Source organism: Podarcis pityusensis (assembly GCF_964106645.2).
Source record: "Podarcis pityusensis genome assembly, chromosome: 10".
Classification (NCBI taxonomy): domain Eukaryota; kingdom Metazoa; phylum Chordata; class Lepidosauria; order Squamata; family Lacertidae; genus Podarcis; species Podarcis pityusensis.
The window spans coordinates 21,291,144-21,311,383 of NC_138035.1; the positions used below are offsets into that span (position 1 = coordinate 21,291,144).

The 20,240-nt window shown below is 44.1% G+C and overlaps 1 protein-coding gene and 1 long non-coding RNA gene across 3 annotated transcripts in view; both read right to left on the reverse strand.

Annotated features, from left to right (window-relative positions):
* Window positions 1-20,240, reverse strand: part of LOC308486885 — a 151,752-nt gene that overhangs the window by 18,560 nt on the left and 112,952 nt on the right. The gene's annotated exons all lie outside the window — the stretch shown is intronic.
* The window catches only part of PKP2 (plakophilin 2), a 45,365-nt gene that overhangs the window by 3,779 nt on the left and 21,346 nt on the right, over window positions 1-20,240 (reverse strand). Inside the window, exons 5-10 of one of the 2 annotated variants that reach the window (XM_081024011.1) lie at window positions 16,012-16,219; window positions 10,471-10,648; window positions 3,899-4,016; window positions 3,354-3,515; window positions 2,607-2,780; window positions 429-582 (exon numbers count right to left, since the gene is read on the reverse strand). In XM_081024011.1, coding sequence (XP_080880137.1) covers window positions 429-582; window positions 2,607-2,780; window positions 3,354-3,515; window positions 3,899-4,016; window positions 10,471-10,648; window positions 16,012-16,219 — 994 coding nt within the window. The remainder of the gene's footprint in view (window positions 1-428; window positions 583-2,606; window positions 2,781-3,353; window positions 3,516-3,898; window positions 4,017-10,470; window positions 10,649-16,011; window positions 16,220-20,240) is intronic. The other variant, XM_081024010.1, reaches the window with a different exon arrangement.

Here is a 20,240-nt window from a genome sequence, read left to right on the forward strand (position 1 = left end):
CTGGCACTGCCATTACATATATTTAGGTGCCAGGTGAAAACGTTCCTCTTGACTGATTAAACCATCTATAGACTTTAAAATGTGCCGGGATTATTTGTTCTGGAGTGGGGCACAGCAGAAGTGGTGCCAGTCCAATCTTGATTCCCTAGTGTGAACAGGATTTGAATGCCATTATAAAGCTAATGGAAACAACCATCACAGATGAAACAACACAGACTGAAGCTCCATTATCATCCCAGATAGAAAACATTAAGATGAATGAAGTCCACACACGCAGCTGTGATTGTTTATTAAGGCAAACCTTTATTATTCCTATTATTAATGGAAGGGGATTTTCATCAAGCACAGCTTTCTTTATATACTTACAATGCATTTAACAGTAATCTGACAGTGAAGTAATTTTGGCCAGTCATTGCACATTTATTTACCTATTTCATTCTGCAGCGAGGTGTTGCGAGACAAGTTCCTGAGCAAGGAGACGGCCGTTTTCTTAACACTTGGACAGCTCACATGCAGCATGTTTCGAATACTTGGGAGGCCGTTGGCCTTCTTGACAATGACTTGGGCTACTCCAAATGGCATCTGTCAGAAAACACACACAGCTTCTTCAGGGTTCCAGTTACAGATGGGTAGCCGTGTTGGTCTGCCATAGTCGAAATAAAAAAATTCCTTCCTGTAGCACCTTAAAGACCAACTAAGTTAGTTCTTGGTATAAGCTTTCGTGTGCATGCACACTTCTTCAGATACACCACGTTGTTCAAGTGTATCTGAAGAAGTGTGCATGCACACGAAAGCTTATACCAAGAACTAACTTAGTTGGTCTTTAAGGTGCTACAGGAAGGAATTTTTTTATTAGCTTCTTCAGGGATAAGTGAAACCACCAGCACAGCCAGTTGTCAGAGATGATGGGAGTTGTAGTCCAACATCTGGAGGACACCACGTTGTTCAAATGTGTCTACACCATAGACTTAGCAGGTTTACAAACCATTCCCTCTCCCAAGGACAGCTTCTGCTCTATGGTAAGAGACAGGAATTCTCAGCTCCCATATCCAACTATAGTTCCCAGGATCTTTTTGGGTGCAGCCACGCCAGCTAAACTGGTCTAAACCAATTATAATTTCATTGCATGCCACTGAGAGACATTAGAGCTAATTCAGTTCCAGAGCTGTGCTAGACACCTAATAGGACGTCCCAGTTCCATTTCAGCCTTTGCAAGATGCTCCCGCAACAATATTACCGCCTGCCCCCTACACGCAGCAGATAAGGAAAGGGAATAGCCTGGTCAGAAATAGTGCAGCTGGTCTCAGAAGAAACTTCTTTGGTTGATGCAGCGGAACTGATGGCTGCTGCTCAACTAACATTGGAGAGCAGAGTTAAGTGGCAACGGCACAGCAGGAGAATGATGCGAGATCCAGCATGGAGGAGTATATCAGACTAGGACAGAGATAGGGAACCTGTGCTGGACTACAGCTCCATAAGCATTGACCATCTTGGCTGGGGCTGATGGGAGCATCTGGAGGATCACAGATTCTCTGTGTTGGTTTCTATTTCCCTCACTGAGCAGCAACTGCAGTCACAAGACATTGTTTTGCATTCCACAGTCAGAGTTACTGTTGGATTCCCACGGGAATGGGAGACTGGATGTGACGTACACTGGTTTCCTGTTTTTCACTGTTCTCTCGGTTTCTTTGTTAGAGAGACAGTTGCTTCTCTGCTCTCACAGAGGCAAGATGCATGTTTGTATTCTCTCAGCATAGAGTGGAAATAAAATTAAGAATGTGGCACATACTGCTTATCCTTCTGCTGTGTGGACTACTCTGCTTGGGCTCAAGATAAGACGAGCCTGTATCAGCTTCAGATGGGCCGAGGCTGGTCAAAATCTCACACTCTGAACAGGGTTATTGTGAGGACAAAAACATATGCCACCTGAAGCTCCTTTGAAAGAGGACGGGGTAGAAATATATATATATAATGCACAGCACAGGGGACAGTGATGGCCTCAGGTTTGTGTGCGTGTCTGTTAGGCAAGGGGCCCCCTTCTCTTCTTTCCTGCAATTGCCGCCCTGTTCTGCCTCTGCTTCTAGTAACAATCTTCCACTGCTGCCTAGGGAGAAAATGGCAGACAAATGAGTTGGTGGCAGCTCTTGTTCCTTCTGCTCCCTCTCTTCCATTGTTCTCTGGTCCTATCCCTCTGGAGGCAGAGAGATGGAGTGGGTGAATAGGTAGCCATGGCAAGAGAGGACCACCACTGGCACCAGGGAGCTCCGGCAATCAGCGGTGGAGCTTCCTGTTGAGATGGGGGCCCAACAATTCCAACCCCCGACTCTGGCCCTAAAAGTTTAGAATTAGATCTCCTTTACTGAAAAACGTGAAAAGCATTTCTTCAGATGATATTTACTGGAAGATCAAGGAGGCAAACATAGTTCTCCCCCCGGTCCTAGCCCAGTGCTGTAACCACTACACCTCACTGGCTCTCTGTATTGAGAGCCAATACAGCAGGAAACTGTAAATCCCTCTCATGAGGTCATCAAAAACATATTGAACTACAGGGGAGGGGCTGAAAGGAAAGCAAAATAAAAGGGGAAATCCCCTCTCTTTCTACTTACAGGTCCACTTCCCGCTGTGAGGTTCTGCAAAGCTCCCAGCGATGCTTCCTGGGTAAAGTTCCTTGTGCTTTTTGCTATTAAGGACAGATATATCCTTATCAGGGTGGAATGCCAGAGGGTTTCAACACCTCGGGGGTTGCTCTTTTCCTCAGGGAGCGGCAGGTCCTGCTGCTGCTAAACATGCAGATGCATTAAACCACAAGAAACAAAACAGTTAACCCTCTCCCCCCCCCCCCCAGTAAGGCTCACCTTTCTGGATCTAACTAAAAGGAACCCAGGGCTAACAATGGGCTGCAATCCTAAATCAGTAACCCTGAATCAGAGTGAAAGGCTGTCTGAAAATCCTTGCAGGATGAGGCTCAGCAGGAACTAGACGTTAAGCCGAACCATTTTGTCTGTGAGTCCATCACAGCATCAGAAAGGACCACAAGGCTGTCTATTTTAATTTCCTCACTGAAAGGTAGGGCTGTCCTTTCACCAGCCCCCTCGCTCTGTGCAGCTGAATCAATGAAACACATTGTCAGCTGTGGCAGGAGCTGCCATGAACCTCTCCCCCTGATCTGGATGTTGTTACCTTCAGAGCAGATGCTTCTGGAGAAGCCTGGCAGGAGCACTCTTAAAGGGTTTCAGACGAGGATCTTGCACAGCCCTACTCTACCTGGAAATGGGAACTTCTGCATACAAAACGTGTCCTCTGCACACTAGGCTGCTTGAAGCTCCTTCCCCCAAATAACAGCCCTCTATTACCTGCTTCGCTTTCCTGCTCCTTGAACCAAAGCATCCAATGCTGCTGTCGCTAGTAGGAACGTTTCTTCTTTGCATGTAGATATTCTGTGCATAGCTACCAGGGAGTTCGGACTCCAGTTGGTAGGAGAGATTGTGAAGGATGCACACACAGTTCTCCGTGGCCTGGAAGGGAAAACAAACGTGCATTATTCTGGCTGTGTAAATAACTGGATGCAATCGCTAAAGATCTGCAATGCACTTTTGTAACTTAGATGTCTGGCCTTAGAATTTCAGAACATTGCATTGTTGCCCTGATTTTCTCCAGTGGTAGCCCAGGTGAAAAGTGCCCCAAACATTTAATGTCTCAGGTCAGCTTTGGATCTTGAGTAGGGCAGCCTTCCCTCATCTGGTGACTTCCAGATGTTGCTGCACCACAATCCCCATAAGCCCCAGCCGGCATGGTCAGTGGTGAGGGATGATGGGAGTTGTAGGCCATCAACATCTGGCACCACCTTGGTTATTTCTGTCCTAGAGACTCAGAAAACCCCTTCATTTGGAAAGCTTACCTTATCATCTGGCTGGTGGTCTGCGGTGGTGCCTTGGATATAATACACCAGCGATTCAATCAACCCTTCACATTCTCTCATCTTTTTCCTCCCTTCAGGGCCAGCAGAGCTCATGTTTCTACAAAAAGGGAAATAAAATTGGTTACAAGGATGCTGTACAATCAGCTTCAGCTCTATGACTGACAGGTTTCTGTTTCTGTAGCAGAGGGTGCTAGTCCCTGTGCAGAAGGGCTCCAACTTCAGGTTGCTACTTAAGAATACACTTAAAAGGCAGGAAAGCAAACTCAGCACTGAAAATGCTCCGGTTTATACAGGAGGAAATCAGCTCTTCAAACAGCCAGCAGGGAACGCCAATGCAGTGCTTTGCTTGCACTGATGATGCAATCTGTAAAGATGAGAGCTGTGTTGTTTACCCTAGATGGGCAGCCTGACCCTGTGCAGACTTAGGCATAGCTAAGCTCACTGGAGTCAATGAGCTTAGGCACACCTTCCCAAGAATTGGGTTGTTAAAGTTATAACTCATCCAAACGCTGTTGTGTCTTGGGTGGTTATCCTGATCCAAGCTCTTTTAAAATTTCTAACAGGCCAGAAACAGCAAGAATTTTCCTACCATAATACATAGGATCTACAGGCATGTTTTCAGCAATTTGGTCCATATTTTTGCTTTCCATTATTATGCAAAAGATCTTCACTAGTCAATGTGCAAGTACCATTGGAAGTTGCATAGCACGATTGATGCAACATACAGCAGACAATACAGCAGCCTTCTATTTAAGCACAAAGAAAATACACACAATTTAGGATCCATCTTGATGAAGGAGTCAGTTCTTAGGTTGATTCTAGTTATAATTAAATCCCCCAAAGCTTCCACCATAGGGCAAGGTCACCACATATGCCACAGTGTGCCTTGGAAGCCACACCCCCTCTAGGAAAGCTGTTTATGCCTCCTTGTGACTCTAAAGTACCTAACTGGTGTATAATTGGTGACTTGAACTTATTTCCTGTGTTTTATTAAAGCAAGCATGTATCTAACAGGTATCATGTTATCTGCAAAATGTCCTCTTGAGAATTCAATCCATGTTTATAGGGGAGCAATCCCTTTTGAAAACAGCAAAGTGTATTCATCAGTAAATATACATAGGATTGGGCTGAAAATATGAAACTAACAAACTTTTTTCTTCAGCCTCCTGTTGATTGGCTTACCTCTTTACAAATAAAGGTTAAAAAGTGTGTGGGGGGCGGAAATCAGAATCTCACATCAGTGAATCCATGAATAAAAAAAGGCAAAATACATCACTAAAGCAAGTTAAAACACTAGTTTTTAACAAATGGCAAAGTGTGGTGTAATTACAGTTAACAAGAGGGAAAGCCTTGATAAAGGATCAGAGTAGTGTCTTCTGATCTCCTGCCCCAGCAAAAACTGCATTCTGAACCAACTGAAGTTCCTGAGCTCTCCCTCTCAGTCAGCCCTTGCCTAGTTACAGTGGTACTTCAGAAGCTGAACTGAATTCGTTCTGGAAGTCGGTTCAACTTCCAAAACATTCGGAAACCAAAGTGTGGCTTCTGACTGGCTCCTGCAATTGGGTTCCAAAGAACGTTCGCAAACCGGAACACTCACTTCTGGGTTTGCGGTGTTTGGGAGCCAAAATGTTCAACTCGCAAGGCGTTCAGGATCCAAGGTACAACTGTACTTCCTAACACTGCCTGAGGACTTTTTGTCTCCTCTCTATAAACTTCCAGATCATTATTAGCCCAAAAGCAGCCACCACTGTGCTCTGTTTTACACAGAGATGCCTGCTGGAAAGAACATGTTCTTTCTTTTGCCAGTTTGCAAGCTTTGTTGACAGTAGCATGTTTGCCGTGGCCTTGCTCATGCACACACAGAGAGTTTTGTAGGTATGTCAGAGCTAAATAAAACAAAAACGATAGGGATGGAGTTTTCAGCACTGATGCTTGAAGAGCAGTGCAGTGGGCGGATTTCAAAACAAAGTGAGTAGCTGCAGTTACAGAAGAGAGATATTGACAGTGGCCCTGCTGCTCTGCAACACGTGCATTTCTCTCTCTGGGGGCATGGCTCTGGAAATACAATGGTTCTGCTGATTTTCTGGGTGGTTCAGCTTGAATGGGAAATGCTGAGCCACGAACAGCACATATTAGCTAACATCTGTGACGTCACAAACACACTACCCTCCTCTAATCCCTGGAACAGTGTTATGCCGCCTTTTTTTTTAACAAGGCAGATGGTACCACCTGGTGATGTGGGGATATGTGAGACATAGGGCTGAAAAGGAGGAGTTTGACTTACTGGTATGTATATCTATCACACATGTTTCAAAACTGGACTTGTGCTATGGTGAACAAGCCGCTATGTGCTTTTTTAGTAGCTTACATTTGTTACCCAACTCAGCAGCTGGAAGATGGCATACAACTCCCAGCCTCTCCTGGTACTTTTGTTTTTGCTTTTTTGGCTACAGAAGAAAGATGTTGAGATCTGAGAATGAGGGAAAGAGCAGGACTTGCTTTGTGTAAATCGGCTTGTTTAACAGCTGAGGCAGAACATTTTAAGGAGGTAAGCCTTAACAAAAAAATTTAAACCCCTCCAATTTGAATGAATATTTCATGCCAAAGAGAAGATCAGATTCTTCAGTGTTTATAGTGTAACAGAAAGCCTTGTGTTGGACACAATGCCAGTTATGCAGTAATTAACACAAACACTACAACAAAGGCAAAATGTCAAATGTCTATCTAGTCCTTTGAATGTCTAAGGAAATAAGTTTACTTTGCTTCCCAAATTTATTCCACAGTTGGAAAGTGAAGCAAGCTCAACAATAAAAAACTGCACTCAGACCATGTGGTGGGCCGGACTATGTTTTGAAAAAAAAAAATGAACGAATTCCTATGCCCAACAAATAACCCAGAGATGCATTTTAAATAAAAGGACACATTCTACTCATGTAAAAACACGCTGATTCCCAGATCGTCCGTGGGCCGGATTGAGAAGGCGATTGGGCTGCAGGTTGCCTACCCCTGGGATAAACATATTGATGTACCTTGAGAGGAGCAGTATATAATTAAGAAACTGGTATTTGTTGTGCCATTCGCAAACTTCGCTCCAATATCAGTTGTAGAAATGAGGAAATGATAACTGTGTACACAGAGAGGCATGTTCCTGCAAATCAGGTACTGGGCCTCTATAACAGCAGCTGTGTTGATAGCTGAGGGAGAAACACACACACACGCGCGCGCACACACACACACACACACACACACACAGGCATTGTGTCCTGGGTAGGCAAGGCGAGTGAAATCAAAAGGGACATGCTTGTTGCCTAACCATCTAACAAAATTGGTTTTACTATTTAATGAGCTTGTTGAAGACTTACACAAATTCTGCCTACAATAAACTGCGTGTATGGCTGCATTCACATGGCAATTTGTTCTGTTTCCCTAACTGTTACTTTCCGTATTATATTTGAGTCTTCACACGATGTAAAACCTACTTCTGGAAATATGGTGGAAGTCTTGCACTCATTTCTGTGTTAACTGTTCTCCAGAAATTTGCTTGCAACTCCATTAACCAAGAAAGTTGTGGGTGTGAATTGATGGGATTAGGGGTGGTATACAGGCAACCTGTTCTTTCCTGCCATTTTAATGGGCAAATCATGGAGGAACAGGAGCATGCATGCGCAGAAAGGGTGGGGGAGCAGTGACATTGCCCAGTGACTTCTGCTGTTGTGCTACACCAGGCCCACTAGTGTGGGAGCCTGCACTTCTAAATTTGCCACTACACTAATATCTGCAATTCCCCAGTATGTGACATGGCACAGTGTCACTCTCACCCAGACATTTCATAGGTCTGAATTTCACCATATAGATCCACCACCATAGGTCAAAGCATTGGCAAAACTGTGTAAAAGAAGAACTTCAAAATCTTCTGTCATCTTATCTTAACAGCAAGAGCATCCTACCCTCGTTGAAAATTACTACAATTTTGTTTTTGCTGGAAAGGCAGGTCAAATAATTTAGCCCAGCTGTTATCTCTGCAAGTCTAAAACCTTTATTAAGAGCAGCTCAGGTGTGTTATGCATAATGTACCATTACATCAACAAGATAGTCTTCTTTATGCAATATAGGCTGCAGGCTATAGGTTTTAAAAAACACCTGAGCAGCAAGTGTATCAGCTATTACAAAAGGAAGAACTAATTAGGGATTTGTAATCTGGCAGATGTACAAGTAGTTAGGTAAATTGTTTGTTAGCAGGTTTCCCTGTGTGCTCTGTCACCAGCTTTTGCAGATCTCTTTTAAGATACACACCGCAACATATATAACTTCACAAAGTAGAAAGGCTCTGGGAATGTTAATTTGGCATTAAAAAAGGATATTTTTAGTGCTCCAGAAGCCTGCAGCTCCGCATATGCTTAGTGCATAAGCAAGGAAATAGAGAACATTTTCAGGGAAAACACAATTGCCCTCCCTACAAGGCAATGCAGCAAACCCGTGCCTGGCAGCAGGCAAACTGTAGCTTAGATAGCATCCCTTTAAGCAAGGAATGGGGAACCTTTATGTTGCTCAGCTATACCTCCCATCAACCCCAACACAGCCAATTGTCAAAGCTGATGGGAGCTGTAGTCCATATGGAGGGCCAAGCACCCTCCATATTCCTGCCTTATGTTTTCATCTCTGCAATAGCAAAACATCAGGAGAAGCCAGGAAGGGATTTCCCCGTTGTAGGACATGCTGCCCTGGGAAGATCTTTTGAACCTGAGCTGAGCTATATCCAGGCAGCAGTGCTTTCGAGGGTCCTGGGATAAGGGAAATGGTAGTTAGTTGCCTGCTTTGTGAAGTTTAAGAAGCAGGTGTAGGAAAGATCTTTTTAAAACCGGCAGGGTTCAGAACTGTCAAGGTTACAGCTTAATTCCGTACAACACAGTAATTAGAATGCCAGCTTTTATGACACTGAAATTCACCCATTGTGAAATAAAGCATATATCTGTTTTATTACAGTTTACTAAAGTGAAGAGCCTATGCTCTCTCTCCCTGCCCCCCCCCCCGGTTAATTATTCTTTGCAGAATTACATCAGTGGCCTTGTAGCACTCCCACAGCCAGGCAAATGTAACTGAATCCATTCAGCTACGACTGTGTGCAATAGAAAACACGGTCTGCTTCCTTGTGCAACCAAGGATCAAGGACCTGAGAAGCAACAACAACCTTTTCCATGGAAATCCTACCCTCTGATGACTGGACATCCTGATGGCTGGCCTCTATACCCACCCACAATTTTTGCTAGATTATCCAAAGTGCTCCCAAAGCCTTTGCTGGCAGGAAATGCAGACCCTTGCCTTTTCCTTGAGGAAAAATAGAAACGTGAAGTCAATGTTCTGTGCCCACATGTTGAACCTTTGACAGCACAAACCATGCTAAGCCCAGCCTAATGTTAAGAGTAGTGGGTTCCATAGTGATCAAATTGCAAGGAAGTGCTGACAGGGAAATCAAAGGCAGGAGGGAGGAAATTTAGGCCCAGGAGTGTGACACTCCAGCTCCCATCAGCCCCAGAAAGCAGAGTTAATGGGCCAGGGATGATGAGTGTTGTGGTCCAATATGTAGAGGGACACATGTGTCACACTTCCAAGTTTTAACAATATTTTTTTAAAAAAACTACAAATCTGAAAATATAAGGTAGGAAACAGCAGGATCCACTCCCTTGCAGGGATATCCGGCCATTTTACACACTTTTAAAAACCTTATTTATTCTAAAAACGTTTTAAATGAGCAAAACTTCTTTCCAGAATCTCCTGTGATGTCCCCCCTTTTCTTTGCAACCCAACAGATTATCCTCCTTCTGTCAGAGCTTTCTGTTATTCCTCTGCAAAGAATTTGAGTTACTTTAGTGCAACACAGTGTGTACGAAGCCTTGACTATTATTATTAAATAATATTAAAAGTCATCAGGTTTTAGATACTTTGGGAGAATGAATGAGACCAAATACTGCCTACATGTTTTCTTCTTGTTTGTTACTTCTTAGTAAAATTGGGTTACTTTTTGGGCTTTCTGCTGTGCTGCTTTCGTTTGATGAGTGTTTGGCTGAAACTGTTGCAGAGCAGCTCTTGATGGCTGCAGACAACGATGCTTCCTGCTAGCGAACATGTTTGCCTGCATCATCTCCATTTGTGGTGACCTTGGTTGCCTGGGCATAAGATCCCTTAAACAACCACCAAGGGGTGTCCAATAGCCTTCAGGGACCTGGCCCAGGATGAAAAACCAGGCTGCTATCAAATCCTCTATGAATTCTAGAGTGCTCTGTGGGAAAACCTCCAGATTGTCTAAGATGGCATAAAAATAGGAACAGTTTCACCAAATAAATGAAGAATTAAATTACTATGGTTTGAATAAAAACACAAGACATCATAGGAAGCTGCCCAGACCACGTTGGACAACATTGGTCCCTCTAGTATTGTCTACATTGACTAGCAGTGGCTATTGAGTTCAGGACATCTTGAGTTTTTCCTGGAGACTGTGAACCTGGGACTTTCTGCCCCCTGAATGACAGGCCCTTTCCCTGCACCCAGCTTACCTCAGGCATCCTGTAGCGTTGTAGAAGATATCTGGGTCAGGTACAATGCTTGATTTCGTATAATCTCTATCTGGCCAGCCCGAGTAAGGGATGAGAACAGTCTCCGTCAATGGCTGCAGGGCTTCTCGGATCAGCAAGATCTTCAGCTGGTCATTGGAGGAGAGATTCCATAGCAAACCTGCAAAAAGCATAGGGAACAAGAAAACAACATTGGCTCTCCATTCACAGGACTTCATCTGGTAGTGACAGGCATTTCCCTGGCTCTTTGATAAAACTAAGTCAAGCTCCAATTGCATGAAGAGCTTCTTTGGCAATCTGGTCATGGATCTACCAGGTTGTCAAAACTTTCCGAAAGCAACCTGTTACTTTCATTGTGTTGGGTGTCAAGGAAAACCTGGGTCTGATCTGGAGATCTACACATATAAAAAAATGTGAATGCAAGAGATTTAACAGCTGTGCTTTCTGTTTTTTGTTTTTTTTTTTGAAATAGATTTTGCAAGTTTCATCTGGCAATATATCACACGCACAGTGGCTCCCCTCTACAAAGAGAACTATTGTTTGTTCAGTTAACTGCTCTAGATTTCAAAACACATCTCCTAAAGTCTTAGCTCAAGGCAGATGGCATTTCAATCTCAGCACCAAACTTCTCCTCTGACCCTTGGCTCAAGGATAATCGCCCTTTTGTAATATGCAGATACAGTAATTGCATTGTCATCTCAGTGGGGAAGGTGGAATAGCAGCATGCACAACTTTGGCATTATTGCCACACCTGTGCATGTTATGACAACAGAAGCTAAGAAACAAGGTAAATAAACCCCACTGAAGGTAGTGTAATGGCCAACGTGTTGGGGTGGACAGAATTTTGGGGCTGGACATGAGAGAAAACGATTCAAATTGTGGATTAATCGTACATCTCAGTGGTTGATTGAGCACCTCACTATTTGTTAGACTAAAATATGACTGATATAAACTGGAAGCCCTCCCATTCCCTTATCTGCCATGTCCAGCAGTTATTTCACAGGAAACCTATCAGAAAATAAATATGGGAAGCTTGAATGAGCTAAGCACAGTAAAATAATTTGCATACTTGAGAAGTATTATAGAGTAGGAGCCAAGAAAGGTAAAGAAAGAGTTGGGAACGTGTGGCACTCCAGATGTTGGACTACAACTCTCATCATCCCTGACCACTGGACATGGTAGCTGGGATGTTGGGAGTCCAACAACATTTGGAAGGTTCAAAGGTTACCCACCCCTGACTTAAAAGCAAAAGCCAGGAACTAGTGCAGTTCAATGGTTAAGTGAGTGAGCTGTGAATCAGAAAGACCTTGGTTAAATCTCACTTTCGCAACTAGAGCGCCTCAATAGTTTTGCCAACTTATCAGTGTGCCCCTGCAAACTCTGGCATGATATGTAGGAAGCAACAGCTGAAGCTTTTCAAAGTGTAGAGGTACTAAGTGACTTCACAGGCTAATTCTTGCACATCACGGCTGCTGTCTAAAGCCCAGACGTAGGGAGAGATTAAAAAGCTGGCAGCTCTATTCAGATAGCAGGGGTGGGGGATCTGTGGCTTTTGATATGTTGTTAGACTATAACGCCCATCATTCCTGACCACGGTGGCTGGGTCTGATGGGAGCTGGAGTCCAACAACGGATTCCCCATCCCTGTCCTAAACCACTGTTAAGTGCTAAGTTGTTGTGTATTGTTAGCCGCATTGCCTGACGTGGAGAACAGTGGGATGGATCAAAATTGCAAAAAGAAGTCAGAAAGATGAAGTCGATGAACTAGCTTAATTAACTGTACTCTGATGGGCACGTGAGTTAAAGGAAATCTTGCAGGGAGAGGTGCTTGCAGAACCAGGCCGTTGGGACATAGCTGCACCGCATGCATGTGACTTCCATAGCCCTTGGGACTTTCCATGGTAAGAGACTTAGAACAAGATGGGTGTGGCTGCCTTTCCTAAGCATGTTTTATTTCACGACAGGTCTGTCTGTCTGTGCTATAATCCTCCTTGCAGAAGGAATGTTCTTCCATTTCTCAGATGTATGCAGTATGAGACAAGATCAAGAGGTTAGACACTCCCTGAAGGCTTGGCTGGCTCCCTTTCAAAAGCTTGTTTTGGCTGCCTCGGCTTTGCCTCTCTCCGTCGCTACCGAGATTACCCCATAATAAAGAAAGCTTTGGTTCCTATCAGCCCTGGCACTCGCTCGCTCGTAGCTCCTCTTCCAAGTGCCTTTCAACCCCTGCAAAGCATTTGCTGCTGATGGAATGGGAAATGAAGCCAGTTTCTTGGAGCTACAGCTTCATGACTTTCTGTATGACCTTGAGAAAGGCGCTTTAGTAGTCCTGGCAGCTAAGTGATGGAAGAGAAAGCAATTTCCACATACTATATACATTTGAGAATTTCCCTTGGACTCATGAAGCCACAGTTGTGTACATGACACAGTGTTTAAGAAAACAAAAACAAAATTCTATTGCTTAGAATGTGCACCAGGATCTGAATACTAAAACCATGCAGATTTGCATAAGTTAAACCATGCAGGTGTGCATAATTTCCTCATTTTGTATAATTTATTCTGCTTTTTCTTGTGTGACAGGGAAAGGGATTACAGAGGACAATGGACACCCTTCTCATTTACCACAGCACATCCATCTCTGCCAGCCCTACTCCTTGGCTACTGATCAGAGTGATAAAGTACAGTGGTACCTCTAGATGCGAACGGGATCCATTCCGGAGCCCCGTTTGCATCTAGAAGCAAATGTAACCAGTGATGGCACATCTGCGCATGCACGTGTCACTTTTCGCCACTTCTGCGCATGTGCGTGACATCATTTTGAGCGTCTGCGCATGCGACGAAACCCAGAAGTAACACGCTCCATTACTTCCGGGTTGCCGCGGAGCGCAACTCGAATGCGCTCATCCCAAAGCACATTCAACCCGAGGTATGACTGTACACATTATTATTAACAACTACTAAATGTATTACCTGCCTTCACCAGCAGGGTGAAATACTCCCTAGCATGTTCAGGATTGCAGCCTTAAAGGCCTTTGAATTGTGGCAATGCTGTTAGCTCCTTGCATAGCTCAGTTTCTAGAGCTGAGTTCAGGGCTGTGAGTTCAAGCCCCACACGGGGGAAAAGATTCCTGCATTGCAGGGGGCTGGACTAGATGGTCCCTTCCAGTGCTACAGTTTCATGAGCCACTGTTTACACGTGTTTTCATGTTCAATGGTTGAACAAATAGAAGGGAACCTCTTCCCTCCCTGGCAGCAGACGGATGTTGGAAAGACAAAGCCAATGCATGCAAGAGGATTTCACCTTAGTTTACTTTTGCTTAGGGGGGGCAAAACAAGAGTTGGACTGAGTAAACAACTCTTGATAAGACTGGAGGTTAGATGGCTTTCAAGGGGGATTAGGCAAATTCATGGAAGGTAAGGTTTACACATCCCGCAGCGCCAAAACCATGGCTTAGTATGAACGTGCTTATTCCCAAAGAGGATATCACACCTAGTGTTTGATGTTGCATTGTGCATTTACTGTTTTTTGTTGGGAGATGCCTAGAGTGGCTGGGGCAACCCAGTCTGATGGGTGGCATCATCATCATCATCATCATCCCTAGGCTTTTTAGGTCAGGGCAGCACTGCAGCTAAGTCAAGGTTCGGCATAGGGTTTTGTGCAGTTGTGGTTTAAGTTTCTTCTCCTTAACCACAATCTGGTAGCTAAGGTTCATCTTATGGTTACAGGTCACAGTTAAGGAGACGTATCTCAGGTTCAGATTACAGTACATGCCAAGACAAACCCTTTGCTTAGTTGCCCTCTGGCTTTGACCTGAAAAGCCCAGGGAGGAGTGAAACATGTGCAAGTTCCTCTCTGGCAGCCAGCATCTTCCTGCGGCCATGGACAGCCACTCTGGCTTGCTCTGACATGTAAAACAGGCCACGGGCCATTAGGCATGCTGGCTATATGGAGTGGCAAGCTGCCAGGCATTGGAAACAGGCGCAACAGAGGGATGTTGCCTTTAAGCCCTTCCTTGTAGGCTTCCCGGTAGTATCTGGTTGGCCACTGTAGGAAACTAGATCCTTGACTAAGCAGGTCTTCTGGCTGTTCCAGCAGGACTTTTCTAATATTTTATCCTCGTGGCTTTTAACAATAGGACTTTTGTTATCTCTGACAGGTGGAGCTCACAGCTCCGGGAAGGAAAGAGCAATACAACCTTGAGATTAAAGCAAACCTTGCACCTGGAAAGATCTAAGACGCCTCGCTACTTAAAAATGAAGTCTAGCTATGAAAAGCAGACCTTATCCCTCCCACCATCATATAGGGAATTTCTGCTGACATCTGCAAGACATCCTGCAGGTTTTTCATGCTGGCTTCTCAAAAAAAAACCCTCGGAAAAAGCACCAAGAAAGAGGCACCCATCCTCCCACCAGAGATTTCGACAACTCCTAGCTCTCACATGTTGCCCGACTCCACAAACATTCCTGAGCAGTGACATGCTAGCTACAAAATCAGCAGAGGTGTTACCAGAGGTTAACATTATCAACTTCTCTGAAGACTCTTCACCCCCACCCCTTCCGCAGCCCCAACAGCCTAATTTGTGGTGATTAATCTGGAGAGGGGCTGTCAGCATTTCAGAGAGTGGGAAATTCTGGCTTGCTGTTCCTTTCCCAAGCCTTTCCACTCTCTGTTATCATGTGCAATGCCGTTACATTATTACACAGGCCTCTATTTAATCATCTGCAATTGATGGGTTAAGAACATCAGGGCTTTGCTCATGCAGTAATTCCTGAATCAGCTTAAGAACAAGAAATTCACAGCTTCCTGGAACACTGGAAGTTATTCCACAAGTTGGGATAAATGAAGGCAAAGTTGTCCCCTTTCCAACATTTTGTCCCAATCTCAGGAACAATCCGTTAGAAAATGTAACATGCACAATATTGTAATCCCATAGTATTTTTCACCTAATTGCCTCTCTTTAAATATAATCAGCAGAATTGGGTGGTGGAGCTACATTTCGCCCTGACATGCTGGCTTTCTAAGTTAAGGGAGTCCCCACTCCTGAAGAACACACAAAATGTGCACCCCCACCTGCAGACTGAAGTGGCCAGCTTTGGTTTACTGTGACGGAGTGAACATTCAGGCTCCTGGAGAGGAGTATCATACACATATCCTCCCTTATGTTGTTTTAGTCTTGCCATGCACTGAGCAAACCCAAGATTATACACAGTGTGTCATGCAAAGCCAGACTCTTGGTTAACCTTTCTCTTCACCAACCATGAGATGCAGCAAATCCTAACCCCTTTTGGAAGCTTGTGCAGTCCTGGGGAACCACAGTCTGGCTTACCGTGATGTGCAGCTGACGTGCTTACAGGTTGGGGATGATGCTCCCACATGCATATAAAAATACTAGGAATCCCCTCCCCCAAACTAAGCATAGCACCACATTTAGACCTTGGGTGTCTGTAACAATCAAGAGCATTTGTTAACAAAAGGTCTGTGCACTTTGAAGGCGGCACTCCAATGCATCAGTGCTGTTTTAATTACCTGTAATTTGCTTCTTAGTCTCCACATCTCTGGTTTGCCGTAACAATCTCAGCAGGGTCGTGATCCCTTTCTGCTCTGACACTTCCAGCTTATTGTCATTGTCTTCAAAGACTAGGTTTCTCAAAGCGCCGCATGCTGCCCTCTGCACATCCTCATTCGGCACACTCAGAAGATCTAGTAGCTTGGGAATCCCACCTAGCAAGTAAACCTGTTGAGGAGAAAGAGGAAGGTGTGTAAGCAAAGAAAAACATTAAGAAAAGATAGCAGCTGCAGAGCATGCTAAGGAGTCTAATGTTTGGAAGTCAATAGGTGGGGCTGGACTTAAGCCAGGATAATTGCTTTTTGACATGATAAAACAAAGCCAATCTCCCCAAACAGGGAGTGTGTGCAGTTGAGCTTAGAATACACTGGGGACAGAAATAAGGAAGAACTTATGACCTTCCAGTTCTTAATACACTCATGAGATACAGTCGCTACCTGATGCACATGGACTAGCTATTAAAAATACCATCCAAAGTTCCAACAATGAACATAATACTTTCTTCTTTAGTATTTTCAGTATCTTTATCCGGTAGCAATGATACAAATATTGTGCTGTAAATCTGCACCTTCAAACTACTGGTAAAAAAAGTATCTCCTGTACTGTTTTAGATCTGCCTTTCTGCATGTGGTATGATCTAATTCAGATGACCATTGAACATACTGGGTCCTTAGTGGTTTATTTGAGGGGTGGTAGTCTTCCTTATGCACCCCACTTTTTTGTACTTCTGCAAACACTTAGGTTTCCCAAAGTATGATTCTTGTGCATGGGTGTTTCTGTTTTGGCCGCATAACCAATAGCTCTCACAGCTTGAACATCAGATATAGAGGGAATGATTGTTATTGCCCATCTGTATCTTTCTCCCTCCCGCCACATTCTCCCTCTACTGCCTCTTGTGTATCTGGCTCATCTTTGTGCTTCCTGGCATATCTCTTTATGGTTTTGTGCATGGGTGGTATTGGGCGCAGCAGATGAATGGGAGTAGAGGTCAGTTAGGGAGCAGAGTTCCTTTGCTCCACTGTTCAACATAATAAAGATGTTTCTTAGATAATTTAATCTTATAGGTCACAAGTTGCCCCTCGGAAAGGGGTGTGCATTTTGATCTGGGCACATGGCATCTGCATGCATCTTTAAAAGCACATGTGCGTGTGCACATCCAACCCTGTTTTACAAAAACAACTAGGGGTGGGAAGGTTTGCTTTCTTTATCAGGGTGATTTATAGTGTTTTGTACTTTTCCCAGTGAAACTCTATGTGATGAAAAAGGGAGGAAAAAATGATCTGGAGGCAGAAGTCGACACTTGGTCAAGCAACATAGAAAAATTGAATTTTTATACGTGTAAATGGCTTAAAAGCTTATCTGGACATTAAGTGATATATAAACAAATAATCAACCCAAGGTAATTTTAAATAGGATTGGATAAAGGCATTTAGTGGGTGGGAATGTGGGACAGGACATTTTCTGTGGCAGCCCCCTGTTATGGAACTGCTTCTCCAGGGAGGCCAGACTGGCTCCATCCCTGATGGAGTGGGGAAAATAAAAACATTCTGCTTGGCTTTTGATGCTTTTAAATCTCGGATGGAAGGTTTTAAACTCTTGCTCTGGGGCTTTTCATGCTCAGTGTTAATTGCTATGGTTTAAACAGGTTTTGTGGCATTTTTCTTTTCTTGTCAGCCACCCTGGGGGGCCTCTGTTAGGGCTGAAAAGCAGCATGAAAATGCTTTTGCAAATAAAGTCATACAGAATAGAGGTGAATAGTGCAGGTCTTTTAATTTCATTAGGTCCACTCTGTGTCAAGCTTCTAACAACCCCATGTTTATTAGCTATGAGGCTATTGAATACTTTGGCTAAAATGACACCTCTGAGTTTAGCAGGAACATGCATGTCACTGGAAGTGAGATGAGAAGCAAAGAGGAAAAGGGCGTGACCTTCACAATTTACTTATCACTTTCCAGTGGTATCTGGCTGGCCAAAGACTGCTGTCTATGGCCCTGGGGTGTGTGATGTTATCTTTATGAAGGCCTTTGATGTTTTTAGGTAGGAGCAGGCTTGGCAGCAGCTTCTTCTCATACCAGTCAGTCTGAATACAGACTGGGTACAGAATCATTCCATCCTATCTCCTACGGATTAGACCAAATTTTCCCAACCTGGTGCCCTCCAAACATTGGGCTACAACTCCCACCATCCACAACCATTAGTCATGCTGGCTAGGAATGGTGGGAGATGCAGTTCAACAACATTTAAAGTGGGGTGGGAAAGCCCTTTTCAGTCTGAGGGTCAAATTCTGGGCAGCCTTATGCCTAGAAGTTGGCGGTGAGAAGGCCCAGGGGCAAAAGTGGACAGAGCAATGGGTGCCCTTTTTGACCTTTTTATAATAGGTCTGCTGAAGGCATGTGAAATTTAAATGTATCAGCAGAAGCTGGAACTGAGCACTGAATCCCTCCCTACTGGAGGAGCACATTGAGACTCCGAGTTTGGAAAACGAGGAAAGCTCAGTTTATTGAAGGAAATACGTGCTTGAAGCAGGATCTTTTCTAAGGTGGAGATTCAAGGACCTATGCTTGCATGTTCTCAGCAGGAGACATACAAATATGAAGTAGGAAATGAGGTCAGTAACCTTGAAATGTTTTGAGGTTTCTCTCTGTCTATTCACTTTCTCCCCAGGCAGACCCATCAGTCTTCAAGACAAGCTGAGCTGCATTCCAACTCTAGTTTTTACACAAACTTGCACACCCCTTCATCCAGGCAAACCAGAAGCAAGATCAGAGTTCAAGGACACATCGGGGCAAAAAAAGTCAAGGAAGCTGTGAAGCAGGGACAGTGAGGGGTTGTGGCTTGGGAAGACAGAGGTGTGGCAGAGGAGGAGCTATAGTCTAGAGAGAGTCCAGAGGGCCAGATGCGGAGAGGCATTTGGCCTCTGATCAGACATTTCCCCACTCCTGGATCAGATAAATGGGTGAAACCCAGAGAGAGCCAAACAGCTGAATTTCTCTTCAAATAAACATCTGCATGGATACATTTCCCTGCAGTGCTGGCATAGTGACATCAATATAATGTAACATTGATAGTATGCTGGTACATTGGGTGGTATACCCCTATCTATAGGCGAGATTGGTGAAATTGTTAGGGCTCCAACTCCAGAGAAATTTGTCAAATGACACATTCAGTTTTGCAAGCAGCTTCTTCAGAATCGAATGGTTTATAGTGAAGTAACTTGTTTATTCTTTTAGTCCAAAGTTATATAATGCAATGGTTTCTCTGGTGAACAAACCTCTCTTTGTGGAGACAGAAATGCACGTACAAAAACATGGAAATGTTACATAATCCTTAGCAGCGATGAGGAGCTTTGTGGTAGAATGAAGAATTTAGCTGGCAGGTGCTGAGAACTCGCAGAAGTGAAACTCAACAAAAGCTCCTGTTACCCTCATGCTTTGGCATGGAACCATGAACACCACCTCTTGCTTTCAGTCAGTTCCACACACTTTCCTACAAATGCTTTTCTTACCCATTTCCAAGCCTTTAAAAATACCCTTATTTTTGGTGGAATGAGTTGCAGACAAGACTGTTTGCTTCTAGACTATTACAGTCTTTTGTGGGAGGGATTCCTTCACAGACCAGAACTAGAGGGTCTGTTGCACCAGAGTGTTTAAACTGACTAAACCGTGTAAACCTCCTCATACCAAAACTGGAGGTTTGCACAGTTAGTCAATTTAAACACTACGGTGCAACAAATCTATTTAGAAATACAAACACAGACTTTCTGTGGTTAGGAAGTGATGGGGAATTGCATTTGAAAGGGTTCAATTATGCGACTGACTTCAATTATGAAGATAAATTCAGTAAAACAGAACAGGAGTAGCCGCATGGTGCTCTCCATGTGTTCATGAACTCCTAACATTCTCCAGTCCCAGCCAGCATGGCCAAACAGGAGCTGCAGTCAGTAACTGGCTACACTTGAAACAAGAAACCAATGCCTATTTTATTCGATCATGGTTCCATGTGAAATGCTGAAGTGTCTATAGCATTGTTCTTTAATTGGTGCAATATGATTGATTCACAAAGTTTAGATGGACCACATCAATAGCTGACTTGCCACCTCTAGTCATGAAAGTCAAAGGCAATTACGGCTGTTAAAAATAGTTTTGCCAGCAATAGACATAGCTGCAGAAGACTTATGTGAACTTCAGTG